The sequence below is a fragment of the Pantherophis guttatus genome, chromosome 1 (assembly GCF_059756535.1).
Source record: "Pantherophis guttatus breed Tessera chromosome 1, ASM5975653v1, whole genome shotgun sequence".
NCBI classification, from domain to species: Eukaryota; Metazoa; Chordata; class Lepidosauria; order Squamata; family Colubridae; genus Pantherophis; species Pantherophis guttatus.
In genome coordinates, this window is record NC_142063.1 from 27,729,764 (window position 1) to 27,747,419 (window position 17,656).

The 17,656-nt window shown below is 35.5% G+C and overlaps 1 protein-coding gene across 2 annotated transcripts; it reads left to right on the top strand.

The window, feature by feature from the left end:
• Positions 1-688: 688 nt before the first annotated feature.
• KLHDC1 (kelch domain containing 1) lies at positions 689-17,439 on the top strand. 2 transcript variants are annotated; one of them, XM_034433332.3, is made up of 13 exons: positions 689-926; positions 3,109-3,179; positions 3,907-4,024; positions 6,142-6,260; positions 6,673-6,751; positions 6,870-6,953; positions 7,055-7,138; positions 7,908-7,966; positions 8,862-8,974; positions 9,935-10,007; positions 14,322-14,406; positions 15,467-15,519; positions 16,819-17,439. In XM_034433332.3, the coding sequence occupies exons 1-13, from the start codon at positions 822-824 to the stop codon at positions 16,976-16,978; spliced, it is 1,203 nt and encodes a 400-aa protein (XP_034289223.1). In that variant the 5' UTR covers positions 689-821; the 3' UTR covers positions 16,979-17,439. The 2 variants fall into 2 exon arrangements, with proteins under 2 accessions (XP_034289223.1, XP_060549865.1); XM_060693882.2 differs by having other exon boundaries at positions 700-926; positions 16,058-17,439.
• The last annotated feature ends 217 nt before the right edge of the window (positions 17,440-17,656 follow it).

Consider the following 17,656-nt stretch of genomic DNA (forward strand, 5'->3'; position numbering starts at 1 on the left):
AAGTTCATCTGCAACATATCCTCAAGACAAAGTTGTCAAAATGTTTATTAGCTAATTTTTATCTATTTGGTCTTATATTAATTAGTATTTTGATACATACCTTAGGAATGGATGTGTTTCTTTGCTATTATAAATTTTATTAAATGTGTAATGCAGTTTTGATTTGGTATATTTATGCATCAAGGTACTGATATATTTTTAATTCAAAATACTGTATGGATGAGCAGAAATGAGAATGTACCACGGGATCAATTCAATTTCTTCTAATGCTTAAATTCTCCCATCATAATCATACGATAATCCATGAGGGTGTGAAGATTGCCAGGGGAAAAATTAGTTCACACACGTTTTAGGAGTGACTACCACAATTGAAAATGTACATTTTGCATTCACCAGCCACCTGACGTTTATTATCCCCAAACATATAATGCAAATGCATTTGCACAGTGCTCACAGCTTGGCTGGGAATATCTTCGATTTACTTTCTTATATGGACTAATGCATCGTGCATCCAATACATTGTACATCCAGTTCTTGTTCAGCCTATTGTTCAAATCCAAAAAAAAAAACTAAGTACGTAAATTGAATAGCTGCGCACTTCGAAAGATAGAAAAACGTCCCTCTGCTCAGCCAGCCGAGGCCTCCGCGGTGCTTGCGCTCTTCTCTGCCAACGGCAGGGGGCGATGTCAGCAACACACCGCGCTCGTCTGGCGTTCTAAACGAGGGGGCGGCGGCTGCGGACGCGGTTGCTGAGGGGACTGCCACGGCGACGGTGACTGGGCTTACAAACTTCATTCCCACCTAATCCACCCCGCACTAAGATGGCGGCGGATCCTCCTCCTGAAGAGTTCGGCGTGGCCGAGGAACGGAGCGGGCATTGCGCCGTGGTCGATGGGAATTGTCTTTATGTGTGGGGGGGATATGTGGTAAGGAAATTAGGGTCAACGGGGAAGCCGAATGGTTGGACAAATACGTGTGGGAAAGAAAAAAAAAAGCAGTCTCGTATTAACCGTGCAATGGAAGAAACCACGGGCGGGGGGAGGGGCGAGAGAAGCAGTTCGGTTTATCTCGCCTTTTTCCCCCCCTCCCCCTCCCCCTCCCCCTCCCCTGTGTTATTTTAAAGAGAAAGCTCGCTGTTGCTCCTCCTTCAAGAGCGAAATGGGCGGGAAAGAAAAAGGGGCACGCGCCTCTTTTGGACGTGGATGGGGGAGGAGGAGGTTGGGTGTTTGACAGCTGTTTACCTGATTGGACGGTGGCGCCTCGTGAGACAGCAGCTGGCCCGCCTCTCTCCCCGCCTCCAGGAGGCTGAATTACATATTGTATTTGAGCGCCAGAATCTCGTGGCGCCTTAAGAAGCTTGACAACCTGTTGTGTCAGATGGTTTGCTATAATAAACTCGCCTTTGTCTTAAAAGTGTGGCACTATTATTTTCCTTGTCTGCGGAGGCAGATTTGAAAGCCTAGGAGCTGTTAATAATGTCCCTTATGGGTGTCTTGAGTTCCCACTCAAGACACCCAGATAGTTGCAGATAGTCCTCAACTTCAGACCACAATTGGAACCAGAATTTCCATTGTTATGTAAAATATGAAGTAAGGAGTCGCACCCAACTTGACAATCTTTTGCTAAGTGAATTTGGCTTCCCCCATTGATTTTGCTTGTGGAAAGCCAGATGGGAAGAATGCATCCCAGGATACGGCAACCCAAATTTTGCCCCCCCCCCTCGCCCCCCAGGGGATGTGCTGCAATGGTTGAGGACCAGTTATCACTTTTTTTTCAGAGCCATTGTGACTGAACAGTTGCTAAAGGAATGGTGGTAAACCGAGGACTGCTTGTATACTGAATCCTTAAAAGTTTGTGTTTGGGCTAACCATTTATGATCTCATGGGTTTAAAGTCATGGTTTATGGCTTGGCTTGGCTTGGCTTGGCTTGGCTTAGTGTTAGATTGGAACCCAGCCATTCTGATGTAATCAGTATCAAGAGTGAAGCAACTGAGTGCTGAGTGCTTCCATTGACTTGATTACTTTTATGCCAAATGGCTGGCTGGTCAAGACGTAACAATTTGTGCATCTCCAAGCAAATGAGAGTATCAATTTATCTCAATCCCATTTGTAAATGAATACTATGATCATTGATGACATCACATTTTTCTTTGTTACTGTCAGTCGGAGCTGCCTTGACTTGGTCTCCTGTTTTAGGATAGCAGATGATGCAAGCTAGCCCCCTATCCAGTTAATTTCAATTATTTTTAGAATAATTGAGAATATAGCATGATGGGAGGAGATCTGAGGTCTATCATTTGTTATTTAGGTGTTAACAGCCAAGATGTGACTGGCTTATGGATAAGGGAGATGATCAATATGGTTAGGATGTGTTTCTCCCCATTTGTACAAGCTACTCATGACCAAACTATCAAATCACCAGTCTTTTCCTGCCCTTCAAGAAAAGGAAAATATAATCACTATTTATTCCCCTAAATATATTGCTTTTATTATTATAATAATTCATTGCAAAGTAAAGGATTTCCTTCACTGCTTTCATGAGCATTATTTCATTAGAGTTAATTTGGAATAAGGACATCTATTACCATTACTATTGGGCTTTGGTATTCTGGAAATGGCAAAATATATAGGATCGCTAATGATAACTGGTGTCATAAATGCAAAGCTTTTTATATTTATGGGATAAATGTCCTAGTTCTGGGATATTGGCAATATTTGCAGTGAGATTATGATAATTTTCAACAAATTCTTTATATACTACTTTTCTGTCAACATATATTTAATTCTTGCAGACATAAATTATAAGTATACTACTAAGTACCTTTAAAATGTGCTAAGATCTGCAGTGTCACTTTCCATGATTTCACTGATTTGCCACTTGAAATTTCCTTTCCAACAAAAGACTAATGAATGGTACACTGAGTTATGCATGTAATTGATAGTAAATGAAAGGAAAATAATGTGTGTGCTTTATGATTACTAAAACAATGCTCCAGCAGGCCAAGTTATCTATTATAGAGCTAGAATTTGAAATGGAAAGTATTCAGAAATACATGTGGCTTTTTGAAAATAAAAATTATGTCAGAACTACTGTTTTTTTCTGCATAGTCTATTGAAGAAAATGAAGTTTATTTACCAAATGATGAACTTTGGATTTATGAAATTGACAGTGGATTATGGTAAGTTACATTATTTACTGTACTGTTAATTTATCAGAAGATAATTTATATAAGAAACTTTATTTATTGAAATTATTATTTTAGCTAAATAAGCTTTTTACTTCCTTGTTCTTTTAATTAATTTCTTGAAAAAGAAATACGGTCTTAAGGCTAGATTTCCATGCCAGAATATGTTGAAATATGACTGGCTAGTTCTAGGTTACAGCAAGTACAATTTATGGTTCAGTATTTTGTGGAAATTTAGGTAACTTGATTAACTGGACAAACCAATCCTAGATTGCCTACATTGTATAAAAGAGCCCTGTTAATTTTTATGTGATTTTAATGCATTTGGAAATGGATATCAGTGATAATACTTTTCCTTCTCAGAGGCTATTGTAACTAGAAGGTTCTGTTCTCCTTTAGGAATGAGTCAGAAAGTATTGGACTAGCCAAAGAATGTTGCTATTGTTTCCAGTGTATTTACCTGATTGTGATGAAATAATTCCCCCAATTTACTTATACCTTATGTTGCCTGAAAATAATGACATGTAATGATCATATCTGGTAGGCATCAAGTTTGGGAGTACTAATGTATAATGACTGGAAGAGAATGACATAGATTGAGGTAGATAACATTTTTCGGCAAAAATATTATTTCAAAGTACTTAAAAGTATTATTTCTTTTATCTGTTTCTCATACACTCTGAGCAAAGTTAAAGTATATTCTGTATTGCCTGAATTGCAGGTCAATGCATCTAATGAAAGGAGAGTTACCTCCATCTATGTCTGGAAGCTGTGGAGCTTGCATTAATGGGAAGCTCTATATCTTTGGAGGATTTGATGACAAAGGATACAGCAATCGGGTATTGGATTCCTTTCATTGTTAAAAACTTTCCCAACAAAATAAGAAATGTCTTAAATGGTGAAAAATATTGTTCAATTTATTTAAAACTGAACTGTATCTTTTTATATATTTATAATTCTTCCATGTTTTTATGTATTAACCTTTTTGTGTTTCACATTTATGTTTTTATGATTCATTGTTGTAGCTATATTAAAACTTAAAATACATAGTGGTAAGAATTTATAATGATCAAGAAATGTCAAGAATAAGATCTGAATTTGGGATTTTTCACAGATAAAGACTAATCAGCACAGATAATAATTTTGGGATATCTAGGTACTTGAATACCTCATATGGCATAGTTTATTTTTCATTTGACAGTATAATCTTTCTTGTATATGACATAAATGCTGTATGGGAAATAGTTTAGTTAGTTTAATTTAGTTTATTTGATTTGTATACCGCCCTACTTCCGAAGGACTCAGGGCGGTGAACAGCCAACAATAAAATACATAAATACACAAAATTTAAAAACCCGATAAAATCAAATTAAATTATTTGGCCCAGACAAATTAAAATACCCCAATAATTTAAAAACAGATTAAAATTTACATATTTAAAAAGGGAAGAGATTAGGCCAAGCCCGCTTGATGGAATAAAAAGGTCTTCACAGCACGGCGGAAGGAGCGCAGATCCGGGATAAATAAAAATAACATATCTCACAGAATGAATATATTTAGCATTGTTAATTCTTGTATGCTAAACGTAAGTACTACCAATGTTAATTACATCTTGATATCACTTCCAGGTGAATGATGACCAACAGAACTACCGTTTGATAGCAGTGGGACTTTATTGATAAATATGTTTAGGAGAGAACCAAACTTGGGCCAGTCACTCTTTCAGCCCTACAAAGGAGGCAATGGCAAACCACTTTCAAAAAACCTTGTGAAGAAAACTGCAGAGACTTGACAGGTGTCAAACTTGCAGCATCATGTTGCCGTCACATGAAGCTTCGCAACATTTTTTCCCTTCGTGAAGCTGGGGTGGGCATCAGTGGTGGGTTCCTCCCGGTTCGGCCCAGTTCTCCCGAGCCAGTAGCGGTGACGATATGATGTCACTGAACCGGTTCTGCCCACTCGCGCCCCCCCGTGCCACCCACCCACCGACCCCCACATTATTCTTACCTTTTATTTGGCCCTCCCCCAATCTATTGCTGCCTCCTGAGTCCCAGCTGATGGCTAGAGGGAAAAAACCTGTTTAAACTCTTGCTGCGGGCTTCAAAGGGCAGCCCTACAGCTGATCAGTGTTAAAAGAAAACAAATGAGTAGACCAGTGCCTGCAAAAATACATGAGTAGATCAGTGCCTGCAAAAATACATGAGTAGACAAGTCCCTGCAAAAAATAAATGGGTAGACCGGTACAGCTCTGCAAGCAGTTAAAAGCCTGGTAGACCAGTACCTCTGCTAAATCCTAAATAATTGTCACATGACCATCAAGCCATGCCCACAGAACCGGTAGTAAAAAAATTTAGAACCCACCCCTGGTGGGCATGGCCTGCACATGATGCATCTGGCCCTCAAGCTGCCAGTTTGACACCCCTGATCTAAGAGTATCAGACATGATTGAACGGAAGAAAAAAATAGAAGCATCATAAAAAATTCTAAGACTTTAACTTAAGGCCTTTTATGGCCATCAGGTCTTCATACTTTAAATTAGAATGTATTAGTTTGGGATACCTTGGTTTCACTAACATTACTTGTTTAGTAACTTGTTTTTGTAGGTCCATGCAGTGAGGAAAATTTAGTTTCCAATATTTGTTTTTTCTGAAAACCATGGGCATTAAATTTGCAGTTAGTTTCACTTCACTGGAACTACTAAGCATTTTCGTTACTAGAATTTGGCCTGAAAGGGAGCATCAGTTCAAAAACAGATCACAATTTCACAATTAGAAAATGTCTGAATGTTGTTAGCACAAAAGCTTATTTAAATATTGGAAATAAGAGAATTTAATCCTTTTCATTAAAATAGTAATGGAATATTGATTTTTCAATTCACTATCTTTTTTCCGTTAGCACTTATGTTTATATATTAAACATAATATTAAAATATTGTATATTTTAATTTTCTTTAAAGCTCTATCATGTTAATTTGCGAACAAAAAATGGAGTTTATGTATGGAAGCAAATCACAGACTTTAAAGGTCAGCCTCCTACACCACGTGACAAGCTTGCTTGCTGGGTGTATAAAGACAGGTAATTCCATAAATGATTTCATAAATGGGGAGGAAATTGATAGCTGATGAAAAAATATCTGGTAACTTAATGGTTTGATAACATTTATCAGTGGGATATACTACTATGAACAACACTTACATTATAAGTAAATAACAATAGGCTGTAATATTTAGGATTTTTTAAAAGGTAAAATGTTTTGAATATTGAATTCATTTTTCTCTTGATATTGCCAGTGCATTGCTGACAGAAAAGTAGTATACTTTGGATGTCTTTCTTATTTATGTAGAGTTGGGAATACATATAAGGCAAATAAACAGATTACTACAGGTGACATTTGAGAAGTCTTGTGGAAAATGAAAGGGCAGAACTATAGTATTCTTAGGATTATTGCAGAGAAATTAATTAGTAATTTTAATTCCAATTATTTCAGGTTAATCTACTTTGGTGGTTATGGCTGTAGGAAACAAAATGAGCTAAGTGACTGTTTTGATGTTCATGATGCATTTTGGGTAAGATAAAATTTAATTACAAGCAAAAAATAGAAGCTGATTTATTATTAGTGTTTTTATTGTGTTTTTTTAAATTATTATTATTACTACTACTTCTAATGTCTTTTACTTTTTTTAGGAAGGTCAAATATTCTGGGGATGGCACAATGATGTCCATGTTTTTGATACAAGTACTCAAACTTGGTATCAGCCAAAAATTAAAGTAAGCGTTGTAACTCTGTGTATAGATATAGCCAGGTGCATTGGTGACACAACATATTTGTTGTAGGCATATTCTGATTACTGTTATTCTCTTGCTTGCAGCGTGGAATTGCACCTCAGCCTCGAGCAGCTCACTCATGTGCAGTCATAGGAAATACAGGCTATGTTTTTGGAGGACGGGTTTTGGTTTGTACTCAGTGCCCATTTATTTTTTTATGAGAAGGATGCTTTAATGCAGGAAAGGAAAAATATATCTTTCTGAAGTAAAAAGAGACTGTTAAAATATTGCTATGAGGAATTTTTCCCCTCACTTTTTCTCTGGCTGTAACTTGATTCCAAAATTTAGTCATCAAAGACTTAAAAGGACTTATTGAAGAATAGGAAAGAAGAATGTTCACTATATTAAATGAGACTGTTGTCCATCTAGCCTAATATTTTTACGTGTAGAGCTGTCCAGCAGCTGCTAAGTGGGTTTAATGCTGCTCATTCTGGATAACGGCAGCAAGTAATCATGCACCAAAAAAGGAAGGAGTATTTATTTGAAAGGCTTCAGCAGAAAAAGATGAAGCCCTTCAGTCTTAAACCAGAAATTCTAAAATACTTTACCTGTGTGTTCTGAAAAATACTGTAAATGGAATGTGACCACACATACACTCTAGGCTAGTAGGAATTAGTTGAGTTGGTGTGAATAGTCACTTGGAACTTTATGCTGAATAGTTTAATTTGATTTTGTTGAAAATCAAATTACATAATTCAAATGAACATAACAGAATGGAAATAGTATGAGAACAGTTACATAACAATACTATTTATTTTCTTCATGTTCTTGTTGACCATAATATACATAATCTCAATTGATACAGTTAGATAAATTTTCTTATCTGAGGAATTTATAAACTGAAATTGATACTATATTTTATTTTAAAATAAAATGGATGTTGTATTTTTTAAATAGCAAACAAGGATGAATGATTTACATTCTCTGAATTTAGACACCTGGGTTTGGTCAGGAAAGTAAGTTTTTTTCTTCAATGTCGTTTTTTCTGTTGTATATAAATACCCTAGTTAAATGGTTAGTTAGTTTTGAACATTTTCTTGGGATTTGCTTTTTGATAATAAATCACTACTATTTCTATTAATGTCACATAATAATGTTTTTATGATAGTAAACAAATTTATAATTTATAGATGGATTTCTGCATATTATGTGGATGAAATTTTCAGAGGATAAAAGACCAACTTAAATATAAATGCAAAAGCACTTAAAGTTAAGTTTCCTCCCTCACAATATCAGCGACTGATTTTGCTATGATCCATCCTTTTGCTGTTGTAGACTGCTTTAATTTAAAAAGTTTTTTAAATTTTAAATTGTAAAATTTAAAAGTGAAGAAAATAGGTCAACAAAACACATCTTATGATTTTATTAAACTGCAAGGATTTCTTAGATGAAGTTTCTAAGAATTTTTACAGAGAAATGAAGAGATTTATTTTTAGTTATACATTAGATTGTCAGGCTGACAATTCATATTAACTATCATATAGATTTAGTTGGATACGAGATGGGTGGCAAATAAATTTCCTAAATAAATATATAAATAAATGAAAAACCTATGTGTGTGTGTGTTACTTGTAAGTTGCAGAAATTGGTGATTATAACATGGCTCCTTGCTTCCTGGTTTAGTTGAGTTGTCAACCGAAGAAAGCTCAAAGGAGTGATTGAATCCTAGTTGTTTTGAATCTATACAATTCAGTTTCAGCAGTTAATGAAATAAACAATTTATATTATATAAGCTGCCTTAGGAAATATTTCTTCACATCCATCCCCCATGCTGTAATATTCAATAATTATTTGGGATTTGTTTGTTTGAATTTTATAAGCAGTTGTGCTTTTGATTGCTCTTCTACTTAGAATTGCTACAAATGGAGAAAAACCAAGAGACAGATCATGGCACACGTTGACTCCTGTGGCAGATGGGAAACTTTTCCTATTTGGTGGGCTGAGTTCAGACAATGTACCCTTAAGTAAGTAGCATTTGTCCTGAAATGTTGAGAATGTGATACAGATATAGCTAGTATTTGAGTTACCATGGCAATTGGGACTGGGATTGCCACCACTAAGTGATGCACTTATAAAGTGCACATGTCATGTGGCTGCATTGCTTGGCAGTCACAATTATTGTTGTAGTCCCAAAATGCACAGGTCCTTAAGTGGGAAGAAGCAGAATCCCAGGTAGGGAGAATGGGTTGCAGGAAGGCAAGAAAGGGCTGGTGCCGGCTGTATGGGAGGCCAGAGGAGGGTTGGCCCAGGCTGTATGCAAGTCATGGGAAGGCAGGAGAAGATCTGGAAGGACCCACAGAGCCTGAACATGGCTTGCGATCTGCCCTAACAGCTTCTCCATTGAGTTTGCTTATGATTGCAAATGGCAATCATACAACTGCGGCTCCCTGCAATGTTACACAGTAATAGTGAGGCAGACGCATAAGTGCCTGGATCACAGTTAGTGTCCATTAGCAGCGTGACTTTGAACAGTACCATTAATGATCTCAAACTGGTTTTCAGCAAACAAAAGGACAAAATGGTAATAAACCAAGCTGCTTAATTAATTTAAACAGTATGACTTAAAGTCCATGCAGAAAAGTCAAATGTTAATGAAACATTTGCCATATTCTGAAATGAAGATTCAGGTCACTTAAAGGAGAGTAGATTGCTTTTTTTAAGAAAATAAGCAATACTACTCTTCCCAGCTACTTCTGAAACTGAGGTGAGCTAAGTGATGGAAAAAGGAAGAAAAGTACTATAGTCAAAGAACAATGTAAAAACCTACTAAACTAGTACCTGCTTTTCTTTTAAGTCCTGGTCAAGATAGCACCTGTTTTTCATGCTGAAAATCATTCACCTACAATACAGAACAATTTGTTACATAATTTCTTGTCACTTTTAAATAAAAACAATAGCACTAAACTTTTTATCTCTATTTTCAGGTGATGGTTGGATTTATGATGTTGCAACAAATGAATGGCAACAACTTACATATTTACCACAGACTAGACCTAGGTATAATATGCTAGTCATATCCTGAAATTGAAGAATATAAGACTTTGTAATTGTTTAATTTTGAGAATTCAAATATAGATTTTGATCTAATGTTGAGGTATCCTTGATGCTTTCTAAGCTTGGTTGTTTTCTTGTAGACGTTTCATTATTACCCAAACTAGGTAACATCATCAGTGCACTGCAAGAAAACAATCAAGCTCAGAGAGCACCAAGGACTCCTCATTTCAATCCTGAACTATAAATATTCTCCTTTGTGGATCTAATTTTGGCTTATAAAAGTAGAAAAGAACATCTGCCACAGTGGCACAGTGGTTAGAATGCAGTACTGCAGGCTACTTCTGCTGACTGCCGGCTGCATGCAATTTGGCAGTTCAAATCTCATCAGGCTCAAGGTTGACTCAGTCTTCTATCCTTCCGAGGTGGGCAAAATGGGGACCCAAATTGTTGGGGGCAATATACTGACTCTATAAACTGCTTAGAGAGGGCTGTAAAAGCACTATAAAGCGGTATATAAGTCTAAGTGCTATTGCTAGCTATTCATGTAGTCATCACTCACAGTTTCTCCAGGCTCCCATTTTCCCAGTCATAGCCTGTTGTCATATCTATTACAATTCCAAAGAGTCCTATAGCCCTCAGAAGTCATTTTGCATGGTATTATAATGGGGAAAAACAAAATTGTGTAACAATTGAAATTTATAATTCACATGCTTCAATTCATTAACTTAAAAACATGGCTTAAATTACATAGTACAATTTCTGTTTTTATCATTTTACCAGATTTGACTGCTTAAATATTTCGTATAGTTGTCAGCAAAGTTATTAAAAATAATTTGTTTTGATAGTTCTGTTCAGACCTTATGCCTAAAAAAAGGGTAAAAATGTCTCGTATTGTAGTTCCACCCACAGTATGTTCACTCAAATGTATCCCATGCCATAGCTTTTGTTTTCTCCATGCTTAATAATGTGACCCCAAAATAGCTTCAAGCTGGGGCTCGTTAACGCCAGTGAAGACCTCCATAAAATTGTGTATGTTTTTTTAACTGGATTGATGCTTCTCTGAAAGCAGGAAAAATCATCTTTACTCAACCTGTGGAGGTCAGGAACTAATGGTCCTTTACATGCACTTCTCTATCCTAGTGGGCAAAAGCCTGAATAAGGCTGCCATTATCAGAAAAAAACCCATAAACTGTAAGGATACTTGTTTAGTTTTTCAGGTTTCCTTCCTAGTGCATTTATTTGAGGAAAGAGGCACAGGAATTTCAACAAATATTGCTTCATAGTACCTGAAGTTAGGAAAGCAAACATTGGCCACTTAATCCTACCTTTTCAAAAATATGTGTATGAGAAGGAAACACATAAGTACAGAAGTAAGATCATACATCCATGCTATATCTCTATGTCCATAGTCACTATCTAGTCACTCATAAGAGTAAAAATAACTACAGATAGTCCTAAGGTAGTAGTGCTAATTGGGACTGAATACTCTAATTTTTAAGCAATGTGGTCATATGTCAAAAAGCTTGCACTGCTTAGCGGCAGTTCCAGCAGTTCCATTTGTTGTCATTAAGCAAGAAACCTGTAGGTCACTAAGTGAGGGCTTCAAGTGACCCAGACTTGTGACTTCCTGCCAGCTTCTCCATTGGCCTTGGTTGTTGGTACCGGTAGCTGGCAGGGAAGGTCGTAAATTGTAATCATGTGACTATGGTTATGCTGTAATGGCCATAGGTGGAAGGACTGGTTGTAACTACCACTCATTCAGCACTAATAATTGCTGAACACGTGTCATTAAACAGAGACCACTTGTAATTACAAATTTTGAACACAAAATAAGACAGAATGAAACATTACAATATCTCTAGAATAAATCAAAATAGATCAAACATTTATGAATCTTGCATATTGAATTTCATATAGGTGGGTTTCATGTAGATGAAAGGGGAAAGGTCTTGAGTCTGAGTACTCTTAAGTTCAAATACATGATCATTAGGGCTGCAATACCTCAGATGAGCGAGTGGTTACCAGAGAGACACTTTACCAGAGACAGAAAATGAATAAGAGACCTTGTCCTTTTGACCTCTGAAAAATTTTCATTTTATAGTAAGATTGTTATAGTTTGAATTCTATTACTTTACAATGCTTTTTTATATTTTGTAGATTTTAGATAAGTATATTGATTATATTGACATTTGTATTTTTGCTCTGATAATATGAAGATATGCAAGCTCTCTTCAGAACTTCATAATTTAATATTGAATGTAACAGTACAATTCACCAAAATATTATTTTTATTGGGGAAAGGGAAACCAGTATATAAAAACTTTATAGTATTAATCTATAATTTATCCATTGACATTACAACAAATAAGCTGATAAATATTGCCCCCTTATCCTGCTATTCAAATAAGTATGCTGAAGATCAGATTTACAACATCTGACTTTTGAGGGGTAATTCTTTACCTTATTAAACTAATTATGTACATTATGCACTACAGATCTCAATTTTCTGATTTAGATGCCAGCAGATATGTGTACAATTCAGTTACAATGTGGTATATTTGAATTACAACAGATACTGTAGTTTTTGACAAGGATTTGTTTAAACAGATGATGTTAATTTAGTTGATTAATAATGCAAATAACATGCTTTATTAGAATGTCTAGGTGCTAAGTTAGAGCAGCTGTGAGAGGACATAAACTCTGTCAGTCAATAGAAAAAGCCTCAGGTTTCAAGCTAGGAGTCAAGGCCCAGAGTGAAGGCAGGAAAGGCATTCCAGTGTTCTGCGATGATCCAATCCAGGCCAGAGTTTTCCTAATGCAGATAAGACAGAGGCAGAGCTATCAACAGGTATGAGGAAGAGAACAGGTGGGATACAGTTTAGTGTAAGGAGAATGGTATATAATTGCTGAAATAAATGAATGAAGTAAGTTTTACAGTAATCTTGCACATACTTTGTACATAAATAAAAGGGAACTAATCTCACAATCTTATTACCCAATGAGTTTCATCTGTTAATTTCCAGAAAATGACTTCACACACAGTGAAGCTGTCCTAACAGTTATTGCTGTGATCCTATACAAATGAGTTGCATTCTCAACAGTCTATATCTGTGTCTATTTATTTATAGTGCAAATTTCTATGCCACCAAACTCCAATAATTCTGGCAGTTTAGCAAACGGGGGTGGGGGGACCCAAAGGCAATGCCCTGCATCAGTTTGTTTACTTTGCACTAGTGTGTGCAAAATAACACCCAACTTTTGTAGGATGCAAAGGAGGAATGGGAGAACAGAATGCCCTATTTACTTTGGTTCCCAATCATGTTCATGGTTCATAGTAAAGTAAGAAGATGGAACTATTACAGCTCAGGTAATACTCATAGAAAACTGCATTCTATGTAGAGTTGCTATGATTTTTGGTACATTTTTGCCCCCAAATGTCTTTTTAGTCAAATAGATCTCATCTCTGTTTTTGCCTGTTTCCTTGATTTTTTAAAAGAAAGACGCATCACACTTCCAACTTATTAACACACATAGTGCCTTTCTATTCAACCCACTGCCAGCCTATATAGTGATAGAAAAGAATGTTGGTCCATATGATTTCTTTCTCCAGTTAATGCAGGCAGACAATTAATGTTAAAGAAGATTATAGTAAAGAAAGTAAAGAAAGAAGAGATGATCCTAGTCCAGCATTTTCACAGCTTTCATTTCTTGTAAAAAGAAATACAAATTCTAATGAATAATGACTAGGGGTTGCCTTAAATTAATGCCACGACTGGAAAAATAAAATATTTCAGATAGCTGAGTTTCTAAGTGATGCCATCTTGAATACTCATACTTTGATATTCATGCCAAATTTCATATTATGGCTTATGAATATTAAAAGAATTTTTTACATTTTCATGAATAGTATAAAACAAGTTTAAATTGTACTTAAAGTATTATATAATCTATTTTATAGAGATAGAATAAGCTGTTTTGATATTTAAACCATCACTCATCAGTGCAAACCATTTTTAAGATTGAATCAAATGCATTACTAATTTTTAAAATTCTTCCTGTTCTTCTTGTTAAGAAAGTAAGTCCACTAATAGTAAACAGGAAAATATCAGTAAGATTTAAATTTCTTCGTTCACTACTAACGTTCAAAATATTCTAAAGAATTGAGTAATCACTCTTAAGACAATATAGATATTATATGTTGGATATTAAGTGAAAGGTCCTATAATGTAGATATAATATGAACCTCTAAAACATGTAAGTAAATGCTTCTCCAAAATCAGTTATTTAAGCATTCATTCTAAGTATAATACATTCTAGGTTATGGCATACAGCCTGTGCTGGCAAAGAAGGTGAAGTATTAGTCTTTGGAGGAAGTAAAGATGATTTGCATTTCCTGGATAGGGTAAGTACCTTAAAGGATCTAATTGCTTTTTATACATTTTAAAGGAAATGCACATTCCGCATTTTTATGGCAGAATATTTAAGGAGAGAAGATAATTTGGGATCAGTTTTGATTCTTCCTAATGACAGTGGCATCGGGAGACCCAGAAAATACTTTGCTTTAGTTTTTCACAGCATTGTCTAATTTTCATGCTATATTCAGTGTGCACGGAGTTAAAAAGTTCTAATTATTTCATCCAGTTTGCTTTTTCTACAGGCATATCCTACATATAGTATATAAAAAACAACATTTTAGTGGAGGCCAGATGTTAATATCCCACCTTTATTTTGTATAATTCAAGGCAGCATGCATCATTATTCCTTTTCTAACAACAACAGTGTGAGATGAGTCTGGCTTCCATGCCTTAAGGGATGATCTAGCACTCAATCACTTTTTCTGCCCTGAACAAGCCAGAGCAAGATTCCACTTTGTTTTAACATCCCCTCTCTAGCTTCAAAGATTGAGAGTAAAACTTGATACTTGTTACTTTTTAACACTGGAACCATGGGATCAACATATTCTGGGCTTGGATGAAAGTGAAAAAACAAATGAATTTTCTGGGGGGGAAAACCAGGATTTGGGACTCGGCATATATTTGTTTCCATCAGTAGTATAACTCTCCAAAAAGTGAACAAAACAGGATCTGAGTTCATGTGGCAGGAGAAGCTAGTAACAACAACAAAAAATGATTAGTTCCAGCTGGATGCTGTGGTGGGGAAAAAACAATCAGAAAAACATTTCCCAGCACATCTCTATGAGAGAATCAGTTGGGCAACAGTTTGAAATGTGTCAGGCTGTTCCATTTTTAATCCTACTTACACTTGGTCACAGGATAGATCTACTATTAAGAATTTCAAAAGAATTCCAGAATACACACCACCATGCTTGTCTTGCTTTGCTGCATTTTTTGGTTTAAAAACTGGTAGCTTTGACACTTTTTAATTGTGTATATTGTTTTCAATACTTATGTAGGAAAGAGAACTGCATATATTTTAAATCATTGGTTTTTTTTCTTCCTTAGGGACATTGCAGTGATTTATTGATTTTTCAAACACAACCATATTCACTTCTCAGGTGAGTTGAGAAAAAAAAACCTGATAATATTGTAAAGCCTCCAGAATAATATACTTCAGCAAATACTAATAGCAACTATTACAGGAATAACTATCCTTATATAACAACTCCAGTGTGCAGAGCTATTTAAAGGACTCTGACATGCGGAAACCTAAATTTGTAACACCAAAGATGCTTTTTCAAGAGGCAACTGGACTTTCTGATTTTTCTTTTCTTGATTTTGCTTCTCATCCAAGAAGCTTCTTCAGCTCTGACTGGATGGTGGGAAATGGAAGGATTTATATACCAGCTGTCTGCAAGGAATATAAATCTTTCCATTCCCCACCATCCAGGCAGAGCTCTATAGAATAACAGTTGGAAGGGACCTTGGAGGTCTTCTAGTCCAACCCCCTGCTTAGGCAGGAAACCCTATTTCAGACAAATGGTTATCCAATCTCTTTTTAAAAACTTCCAGTGTTGAAGCATTTACAACTTCTGGAGGCAAGTTGTTCCACTGATTAATTGGTCTAACTGTCAGGAAATTTCTCCTTCATTCTAGGTTGCTTCTCTCCTTGATTAGTTTCCACCCATTGTTTCTTGTCCTACTCTCAGATGCTTTGGAGAATGAGAAGCGAAATGTCTTCAGAGAAAAACCAGAAAGTCCGCTTGCCTCTTGAAAAAAGCACCTTTGGGACAACCATGACCTGGATAACTGAGAATCTCCATAGACATTTAAATATGTAATTGATATTACATATTAAATATGTAATAGGATATTAAATATGTCCTATTGTTTTGAGAGTCAAGCAATGCTGTGTACACACGGTGGCTGTTTTCCATTAATGAAAGGATATTTTCTCTTATAGAAATTTTAATACATTTTGCATTCTTAATATAAACTCTCCTGTGTCATTATTATATAGCAGCTGTTTAAGACAAATCCATAATCTATAATTCAAGCAAATCATAAAAAGTATGATGTTTCAATAAAATTCTAACAAAGAATAGATTATTTTCAGTAATAGTTATCTAATGAAAGAGCTGACGTATTAAGACTGAGAACATTGCTGTGAAAGTGCATCGGGGTGGTGTTCACTTACCTTCCACGCATGCTCAGAGCGTCAAAAATGTGACATGATGATGTCCGTGTGGATGGGCAGAGCCTCTCGCAGCTGCCACTACCAGTTCTCCCGAACTGGATAGAACCAGCTGAATACCACCACTGGAGTGCATATTGCCATTCTTAGATGTTTTAACTAGTTTACTACTATGTAACTTATAGAGAGAAAAACTTTATAACCTTCATATTGTTTCTTTTAGATTGAGTCTTGATTGTATTGGTAAAAATGCTGTTCTCTTGGAGAAACAAATACCGTGGTTGCCATCTAGACTTCTGGAAGAAGTTGTGAATAAGATAACTTTTTGGGTTGCTGTTAATCATCGTCAGAAAAAAAAAGCCAAAGCAGAGGAGCACGAGTAAATTAATGTCCTTTAAACAACAGTTCCGTTATCATTTTAAAACAAACAACACTGACTATTATTGGTAAATTGTTTGAACTAAATTCTAAATTTCTGGATGCGCAAGAAACAGTTTCAAAGGTTATCAGTGTCATAACAGCTCCAGTTCAAGGCGCTGAAGATTAAAAATATTCTTGGACTTAAGAGCAATTTGATTTGATTATTGTTATTAAAGATAATGGGGTTCCAAACAGTAAAAATGGTGTTTGGTCATATTAGGTAGTTTACCTTCTGCTGGTATTTGAAAAGGATTTAAAAAAAAAAAGTTGAATTGTGTTTAAAAAATGTACAAATTCAAAATCCTTTCACAACATTTTGACAAAGTTGCTTATTCTGTTGATTGTATAAACTTCGTATTTTAACAGTTGAAAATATGTCCTTAATTTATTGTAAAAAGTGTTTATAAAATCCTGTTTTCTATTCTTTTTGTGTTTTGTGATTAACACTTGTTAGAGTCTGAATGTAATTTACTGAACATCCGTTAGTCTCTTGCCATTGTGCCATTTTGAACAAAACCTTGAAAAAGTATGGTAGTTCTACTCCTGAACTTTAATTATAGTAATAATTAAGCTCATATGAAGCTAAAATATTTGGGTAGATTATGCCATATAAAATACTCTTTTTATATCCCTTTAAGGAG

Excerpts from the sequence above, each read along its gene's own strand:
- KLHDC1 (XM_034433332.3), top strand. The coding sequence starts at position 822 with ATGGCGGCGGATCCTCCTCCTGAAGAGTTCGGCGTGGCCGAGGAACGG. Across the intron at positions 6,752-6,869 it reads ATGTTCATGATGCATTTTGG|GAAGGTCAAATATTCTGGGG; the intron begins GTAAGATAAAAT and ends TACTTTTTTTAG. Across the intron at positions 15,520-16,818 it reads CAACCATATTCACTTCTCAG|ATTGAGTCTTGATTGTATTG; the intron begins GTGAGTTGAGAA and ends TGTTTCTTTTAG.